The 9,363-nt window shown below is 38.7% G+C and overlaps 2 protein-coding genes across 4 annotated transcripts; one reads left to right on the top strand and one right to left on the bottom strand.

The window, feature by feature from the left end:
* Window positions 1-42: 42 nt before the first annotated feature.
* Window positions 43-3,603, top strand: LOC114840884. Its single transcript, XM_029125315.2, has 4 exons — window positions 43-143; window positions 533-592; window positions 673-730; window positions 1,051-3,603. Exons 1-4 carry the CDS (start codon window positions 61-63, stop codon window positions 3,313-3,315), a joined length of 2,466 nt encoding a protein of 821 aa, XP_028981148.2. The 5' UTR covers window positions 43-60; the 3' UTR covers window positions 3,316-3,603.
* A 1,690-nt stretch (window positions 3,604-5,293) lies between these two features.
* LOC105010142 (endonuclease domain-containing 1 protein-like) lies at window positions 5,294-9,008 on the bottom strand. 3 transcript variants are annotated; one of them, XM_029118423.1, is made up of 3 exons: window positions 8,737-9,008; window positions 7,005-7,374; window positions 5,294-6,381 (listed from the first exon to the last, which is right to left on the bottom strand). In XM_029118423.1, exons 2-3 carry the CDS (start codon window positions 7,362-7,364, stop codon window positions 5,791-5,793), a joined length of 951 nt encoding a protein of 316 aa, XP_028974256.1. In that variant the 5' UTR covers window positions 7,365-7,374; window positions 8,737-9,008; the 3' UTR covers window positions 5,294-5,790. The 3 variants fall into 3 exon arrangements, with proteins under 3 accessions (XP_028974256.1, XP_028974257.1, XP_028974255.1); XM_029118424.1 differs by lacking the exon at window positions 8,737-9,008 and adding an exon at window positions 8,486-8,730; XM_029118422.2 differs by lacking the exon at window positions 8,737-9,008 and having other exon boundaries at window positions 7,005-8,730.
* Between the last annotated feature and the right edge of the window lie 355 nt (window positions 9,009-9,363).

Here is a 9,363-nt window from a genome sequence, read left to right on the forward strand (position 1 = left end):
GATCGGTGGCAGCAGAGTGGAGAAATGCAATTTAGACGCAATTAAAGAAAAGCAATAGATATGGATCCAGTACGTTACAAAAGGTACCTCGTTGACGACGAAGCACCCGTTCCAGAAAGAACAAAGAGAAGACGTAAACGAAAGTAAGTCTTGTAACAAAACGTACTAGAAGCTAGCTAGCTAAATTAGCCAGCTAACAAAGCTACCAGCTACAGATAATTTCCTTTACCATGTAAACGCATGTGGCATAATTCCCCTTAATGTATGTTAAGTATGTTTGTATAAAGGTAAAATGTATCTTTCCATGTCCACTGTACCTTTCCATGTCCAAAGTAAATAAATAAAGAAAACTGTTCAAGTTGGAACTCTAGCCAGGAAAATATTTCACTTTGTGTGTTTTGAATCTACAGTCTTAAAGGTTTCACCTCATGAATGGAATTTTCCTGCTTGGACTTAATCAATCAGTCATATCAATCCTATTATATTGAGTGATGCATGAAGTGTTTTAACATTACCACAACATTTTTGTTAGGGACATTTCTGAAGATATGGGTGATGATGAAGAAGCTGTGGCCTCTTCTTCTACAACTCAGTAAGTAGAAAACACGCACACCAAATTAAATACCAAATTAAAAAACCTACATATTTCTTGCTGAATGATTTTTATTTTAGGTATCTCACCCAAGAGGACAATCAAGATGACCCGGTGTCTACTGCTTCTGATGACACAGTAAGTGGCTAAAAATGGCAAAAATATTAAAGTTAGGTGTTTTTTGTTTTGTTCGTGCATGTGCATGTGCATGCACACTAGTTAATGTAAATCATCATAGATAATTCCACAACCCAATTCTTCCTGATGTTGCTTAAAGTGTCAGAAAAATATACATGTGGACAAAAGGGGGCATAAAATTAATTTGGAGAAGACTGTTAAAAAAATAAACAAAGACACTTGAGCCTTCAAATGCAAGTGGTTACCAACCACATGAAATGGTACATTTGTATGAGTCTGTGCAAATTTGGGATTGCTAATCCAATGTTTTAAATTCACAGATGAACCAACCCATACCTGGCCCTAGCTCTTCACCTGGGGAAGCAGTAGAGGAACATCTAGAAGACCCCACAAGTCCAACTTTAGACCAGAAACCAACAAAAGAACAGGTGGAACTCCTGCTGCTGGCATTAAAACTCAAACACGGATTAACAAATAGAGCCTTGGAGGACATCATGCATCTTATCAACTTTATTGCTGGTCCTGGTGGGGAATTGGTTAGTGGCTCAAAGTACCTTTTCTACAAAGCATTTGATTCAGTGAAAGACATATTAGAAGTACATTATGTGTGCAAGAGTTGCAAGGTAAGCATGCAGGAAGGTCCCTTTAATGTCAAGTGCCCAGTCTGTGACCAGGACACATCAAAAGCGCATGCACAAAAAGACCAGTGTTTTTTGTACTTGCCACTAAAATACCAAATTAAAAAACTGCTTGAGGACCACCAATTAGGGAAACACCTGAAACACCGCTTTGAGAAGAAGGATGCCTCCATCAAAGATATACATGATGGACATTTATACAAAAAACTATCACCCCTTGCATCACCAGACAGCATATCACTGACTTTCAACTGTGATGGAGTGCCAGTGCACAAATCAAACACAAAAAGTTTGTGGCCAATTTTGTGTACTATTAATGAACTGCCAATACAGCTACGTGCAAAACATGTTATGCTTTGTGGCCTGTGGTTTGGTCAAAACAAACCAAATATGAACACTTACATGAAACCATTTGTCGATGAATGCATAGAGTTGTACTCTAATGGTCTTATATGGGAAAGTGAAAGTGGGGAAATTGTCACAAGTAAAGTACTGCTTACTACCATGGTGGCAGATTCAGTTGCTCGGCCACTGATTCAGAACTTTAAACAGTTTAATGGTGAGTTTGGGTGTTCTTTTTGTATGCAGAAAGGAACAAGTGTGTTAAAACGCAGGGGGCGTGTAAGGGCTTATCCCTATGAAAAAGCAGAGTTGAGGAATCCCTCCCAGACTGATGATCTGGTGGAAGAGGCTCTTGCTGGAAACCCCACTAAGGGAGTGAAAGGGCCTAGTATTTTGTCTTGTCTACCTGATTTTAATATCATTGATGGCTGTGTTCCAGATTATATGCACAGTGTGCTGCTGGGTGTAGCAAGAAGCATCACCACGCTGTGGTTTCATTCTGAAAACAACCAATCGCCATGGTATATCGGACACTCAACAGAACAGATTGATGACATTTTAACTTCTATTAAACCCCCCTGTAATGTTTCCCGTGTCCCCCGCTCAGTGAAAGAGAAAAAGTTCTGGAAGGCACACGAGTGGAACATGTGGTTGTTTTATTACAGCATACCAACATTGAAAGGGGTCTTACCTGAAAAATATCTGAAGCACTGGTTTAAGTTGGTAAAGGGGGTTTCTCTTCTACTCGGTGAGAATATATCACCACTGCACATATCAGAATCTGAGGGGTTGCTAACAGAGTTTGTTCAGGAAATGGAGACCCTTTATGGGATCAATAATGTCACTTTCAATGTACATTTGTGCCTTCATCTGCCCAATACTGTGAGGAACTGGGGTCCCCTCTGGGCACAGTCTGCATTTGTGTTTGAGTCATACAATGGGATCATTTTAGATATGATAAAGAGCAGCCAGGGAGTTTCTCTGCAGATAATGAAAACAGTTTGGCTACAGGTTGCATTTCCATCATTTTCCCAAAAAACCATGGTGGCAGCTTCTGATGATTACTTAGCTCTCTTAGAGTCTTTTTCAGTTGAGAAAAAAATGGTGCAGGAAGTAAGTCGCTGTCATGGTGTTACATCTCTGGGTAGGCCTAAAATTTGTATGATCAGAAATGATGATTTTCTGGCCTTGAACAGCATCAGCAACCTTGAAAATAGAGTCACTGTGAAGTATTTTTGCAGAGTAGTGGTTAATCTTGAAATAGTTCATTCACAAAACTACTCGCGTACTTTTCGGAGAAACTCGTACACTGTCATTCTTTCTGATCGAGAGGAAAGTATTTTCTCTGTGAAGACATTCATTGTCTGTGATCTGGGGCAGGGGGAGACATGTTATGCAGTGGGGAAGTACTACCAAAAAGTGAAACAGGACATCTGCGGTCAATTTAAGAATCCTTGTTATTTCATCCCTGTAGGGAAATGTCTGGGGCCTTTAGTTGCTATACAAGCATCTCAGATAAAAGAAAAGTGTCTGTTTGTTAAAACTGTGAACAGAAATGTTGACATTGTCTTCAAATTCATTAACCACAGTGAAATGCTCAGATAGATGTGGGATGATGATGATTACCTGAATGTATGTTCTATGTACTTTTCTTTTGTTAGTTTTTTTGCTACATTCAGACTGTAATGACCTTTCAGCCATATTCTGGAAAATGCATTAAGACAATACAGAAAACATTGCATTTGGTGGATGTAACGGTGAATGTGTGGATGTGTATGAGCTGTAATGTGAATCTGGAAGTGACTTGAAATTGGAAAAAAGGCTTGATTGACAAAAATAAAAAAAACACAAACCATTTTGTTATACATTTCCTTCTTTTCCACTATTTTCATACAAGAAAGAATTGACCTTGTAAATGTTTCAGGAAAACGTGTAGACATCATAGCTTTCCATCTCCTCTCACTTAAGTGCCATAGTTAAATTCCATAACATGCCAATTAGATGTGATACCCATTTCACGTGTTCGCACATACATAAGTTCTTGCATAATTTTTTTTAGTTATTTCTTAGTTATTGCCTTGATAATAGAAAATATGAGCTAGGCATCATGTATGACAGTTTCCAAAGTGAGATATGAGCTACAAAATGACCAGATCTTGCCATGAGCTAGGAGACGTATCTTGTATGTACATATAGGGCTTATATGTGGATATAAAGAAGCAATACAGGAGACCTATATGGCCTGTATATGCACATATATGCACCTCAATTTTGCCTATATGTGGCATATACACGCATATATGCAGCATATATATTATCATATATGTGCATATATGCTGTATATATGCAGCATATATGTGCATATAGACTGCATATAGGTTACATATATGCGCATATATCCTCATATAGGTTCTTTCCATGTGGGATGTAACGTCAAATTATCGATATTCGAATGAGACCCCAGACCGCCTCAAAATATGTAACTATTAGTAACCATGACATCTATGAGGGTTATTAAAAGTTATTAAAAGATTAAAATGTACCCTTCTTCCGAATAACATTGTTTCAGAGGTTGCCTTTCTAGACAGCTACAGGATGTTATCTCTGCTACTCTCTGATAAACAGGTTGGATAGCCTATGCAAAGTTTTATGGTGACACTGATAAAAGCTTAATTAAAATTACACACTGAAGACAACTTGTGACTAATACAGGCTATGTTCAAGTCAAGGCTTGCTATTTCATCCACTGACCGCCAAATTAACTGACAGACATCCAGCTGTGAACTGGTGGTAAAATAAGTAACATGGCAGCTCTTGCTTCATGACTACAGTGTCAGTGGAACTAATGCACATAACTCACCAATATGCTGCACAAAGATTTTTCTAACAGATTTTGGATGAGTTTTTTCTAAGTAGTCCGTCACTGACTGCACTATCTAGAACAGGCAAAGAAGAAGCATCCTAAACCCTCCTTGGTTCTCTGATCTTCAGTTTTCTCAAGTTCGGTGAAGCATGCACACCTTTGCCACCTAGTGGCAGGGAAAGGTAAAGTAAGACACAAGAACATTACCAAACCAAGTAGAATTAATATAATTACATTGACCTTTTTCTCAGGTGATGTTTAAGATGACTGAAAATAACTCAAAGTAATGTTCTTTCACTATTGTGGGTTAACCTCAAATTCAGCTTTGATAGACGAAGTGTACTTTATTTTCTTCCTTACTGTTCTTGTCACACATTTACTAGCACTCGTCGATGAGTCTAATCAATTTCTGAATAGTTATGCATTCAGTTCTGACTGTAGTCTCCTGTATCACTCAATGAAAAAAGAGGTTAAATATTTAGCTTTTTTCAGAGTGGATATGATGTTTTTATGACATGTTGAGAGATGTGTCACATAAATGAGTTATTCATGCAACATGTCTCTCACAACGTTCCAGATTGTTTGCAAATATATTCTGGCCTGGTTTTATTATAATCTTGTCAATTTCTGCACTTTGTAGGCCACTAGGTGGTGCCGTAACCATGTTATGCTGCCCGTAGCTTTCTTTAATGTCAAAATACAAATGTCCTCAATCCACAGTTAGCTTTAAAAAAGTATTTATTGGTTAATAATGACAACTATCTATCAGAAAAAGCTGTCACCCAACAAAAATATTCTGAACAAAATGTAGAAAACTCTCATTCAGTCTCAACAACGATGTACATATTTCAGAGACAAACCGTGTGACTAATAGCGGAATTTGGGTCAATTCCACTGAAATTTCCAGTCAATTCAGGAAGTACCCAGACATTTCAATTCTGAATCCAATTCTCTTCCTTACTTGAGGAATAATGTTAATGAAAAACATTTTGGGGTTTATGGGTGTTTTTTAAGGACTCATTTTGAAATTGTTGTGATCGGCATGGAGCAAGGTTTGAACCTTTTTTTATTACTAACTAAATTCAGTCATTTCTAAAACATTCATCATCATACACTACAGCAAATAGTAATAGATTCAGATAGCCAAAGTTTGCATTTTGTAACACAATATAATCACACCAGATATTAAACTTATGTCTGGCCACATCTGTCTAAGATTAACAGCCTTTAAAGATTTGGACATTGTTTTTGACACGCATTAGCCTTCTAAGCTCCTTCTGAAGATCTGCAACAGTTTTATACTCTGTAACTCGACCCTTATCTGTGTTAGGACACAAGGCACCTCCAGACCTGAGAGGTTTATTGTTGTTGTCAGTGCAGCAGAAGGCATTCCAGTAATGACTGGGAACATTGACTCGATTTTTCTGATCTACCCACTTATTGCTTGGGACCACCCCCGTCACAACATACATATTACTACAGCCTTTACTGGTAACATTCTTCAGCTTCTGCTCATACTGGTTCCATTGGACCTGGTTCATTGTCGGGTTTTGGGGAGCTACGTTGGTGAAGGTCATGGTGGCTTGGGAGGCATCTCCTTTTCCATGATGCCCTGCAGGGTTCAAGTGTCCACGGGTATAGGTGCCAAAGTCATCATTGAGGGCCTGACTCCAGCTAAGCTTGTAGGTCTGTCGGTATTGTGGAAAGGATTCTTTGCAGTCATTACTCTGATTTTTGTTGTAATTCTTGATTTCTGTCAAGCATTCTTTCTTTTTCATTTGATTTTTTGCTAGTCCAGGATGCACAAGCTGAAAAATACAAATTGGACCAAATTAGCCACTGCTGTTCAAGCCATGTGGTAGCCTTCATTCTCATATTACTGTTATTCTATTGTTATTTAGTCTGAAATTACAATATAATAAATAGTAGCTTACCGCAGAAAAAAGGAGAAACCTAGCATTTAGTGCTTTTTGCATTAAACCATTTTTGAAACCAGTTCTAAAGACTGATTGCCCTTTTCTACCTCAAATCTTTTAAACGCACAAATGTGCTACATGGTTTTGCAGTTCTGTTAATCTAAATGTTGGTGCTCTGAATTAATAGGACATTGAAAATGTGATAAGAGAATGCAAATATTCAAACCTGTGGTTCGTAATTAACTATGGTCCCCTCCTTTTCTGGTTTCCCTTTGATATCCATTTTATATGCATTTTATACTCTACTGGTATTTAGTCTCAAATTACAATGTAATGAACAGAAAAAAAGAAAAACATATCTTTTAGCGCTTTTAAAGGCTAATGGTCTCTTTCTACTGCAAATATTTCAACCACAGAAATATGTTTAATGATTTTACAGTTGTGTTTGTCAAAATGTTGCTGCATTGAATTAATAAGACATTGAAAATGTGATAAGAGAATGCAAATATTCAAACCTGCGGCTCATAATTAACTATGGACCCATTCCTTTCAGGTTCCCCTTTGATATCCATTTTATATGCAGAGTACAAAGGGATCCTCCTTCCTCTGTCATACAGAGTGGCAAAGTAGTACTGGTTGTTGTATATCTGACAGATGTAGGCAGGAGAGGCAGCATTGTAAGCAGAAAGACATTTCTTAGGATTAACTAATTTCTGCGTCTTGGTCTCAACAGGAGTGGGCAGGGCTATGTTCAGACCGGACACTGGCGTCTGCCTGAAGAAAAACTTTTTGCAGTGGTTGAAATTTGGAGCTACTTCCCCTCTGACCCCCCACAAGGAGAGCAGACCCAGACACATGAGAGACAGATTCACCATGTTTCGATCCCTGTTGGGAAAAACATCACAGATTAACATAGATTGCATTATCTTCATAACATAAAGACTTGACAAGGTCACAATTAGGTCACAGTCAGAATATAACAGGCCACCCCTGTCTGAGTCTGGTTCTTCATTATTGTTCTGTCCTTCATCTAAAGTTAGACATCCTGCTTCTCATTTTTGGTCTGCTAAATAATTATGTTGCTGTGGCTTTTCATTATAATACTACCATATACAGTGTAAAAATATTGTGCACTTATGAACACAGACTTCACACAGTACATTTCCTGTGCATAGTTTTAATGAAAGCGATGATACATATGACACGAATTAGGAATTTGTCTTAAGGTGCCCCTTTCCTACTTCATTTCCTTGTTTGAGATCTCTATTGCTGTGCTTTATATATAGAACCTGCAATATTGCATGTATTTCAAAATACATATTCAACATTTCAACATCTTAATAGTAATATGTTCAGTTTTCAATCTTAACAGCCCTTTGAATTGGTTCACTACCTCAAACATCGAGCTTCTCAGAGTTTCTATAAGTTTAAACACTTCCATTCTGCAGGTCGTGGCTAAGGCTTAGATTTTGGTTAAAAAAAAATCTCCTAAATGTGATGTCCAACCAAACTTTAATTTTCCTGAACCATCTTTCCTTTGAGACTTGGGGGACACATTTTCTCTTGCCGGCAAACTAAATGTCGTGAGCTCATGTGGACATAAACATTTATTTTACATTGACCTATTTTCCACACCAACTAATGCGCTGAGATATACAGACATCTCCACAACAGTAATATTTAAATAATTTAATATGCATGATTCCATGAGTGTAATCCTACATTGTAACTTATTGCCATTTAATTTATTCTGTATTCACTTGTATACCATCTGTTTAGGCTATTAATTGCAGTTTACATTTTGCAGGTCCCTCCGGGACCGACAGGCCGATCTGTCCAGTTAAACTTCTACGCCGGTTCTACAGCAAGTATGGGGGGACCGGTCGTGTCTGACCCCCCAGTGGGACACCTGCCTCTTCATGTGTCTACTGTATACTCTTGCCTGTTCTACTCTTGGTTTATCCCGACTGTCTTTGTTTAGCTAACCCCTAATCACCTGGGAGCCCCGCGAGGCCACAGATCTTATTTCGGTCCAACGTGTACGACAGACTCTCCAATGTGAGTGATCCAGGGCCCTGGTGATTCGGAGATGGGGCACGGTTGTTTTAAACAGCTCCGCCGCTGTCGCTGCGTTGTTTCTGTTATCAATAGAGGGAGTTGCGCCCCTCTGTGCCACTTCCAAGGTTTACAACAATGGGCCGCAGATGATGTCACAGGTACTCGCGTGTTCGTGTCAGTGCATCCTACCTTGGTTTCCTGCTTCAGACGGTGCTTTTCCTGTGTGAGTTGTAAGCCCTTCACAGAATACTTATAAAGTATTCTTTACCTCAGTCTACTTGTGCCTCTGACCTCAGACCAGTAAGCCCACCACCTAAGTTTGTCTTGAAAACGAAGGTCATGTGTCTGCCTGAATAGGGAGTAGATTCTCCTTTAGTTATCTAAAGTATTCTATTATTCTTTACCACAGTCAACTTGTGCCTCTGATCTAAGCTATGAGCTTCCTTAAAATGCTTCTAAGCCCCAATTTCACACAGCATTTATACATGTCATTGTTGTGGCTCCTCCCCTTCCTTCCAACCCGGTCCACAGTCCTCCAATTCATGTATTACTTCGTCTATCTTGTCTTGGTCTGTGTTTCCTGGTTCCTCCAGTTAAACAATACATGGGCTCCAAGGTAGTGGGTAGATAAAGTCATCCTGCTCTTAAGTTGTGGTTCCAGTGGTCCTTCTGGTTCCTGTTTTGGAGTATCATCTTGGGACATTTTCTTTGCTAATTTTCCATGTTTCTCAACAATTTATATTATAGCCTGTGAAGTATTAGCTCAGAGTAAAATTGACCCATAGCTAAGTTACCAACTCATGAAGTAGGTTTTCT

The sequence above is a fragment of the Esox lucius genome, chromosome 25 (assembly GCF_011004845.1).
Source record: "Esox lucius isolate fEsoLuc1 chromosome 25, fEsoLuc1.pri, whole genome shotgun sequence".
Taxonomy (NCBI): Eukaryota; Metazoa; Chordata; class Actinopteri; order Esociformes; family Esocidae; genus Esox; species Esox lucius.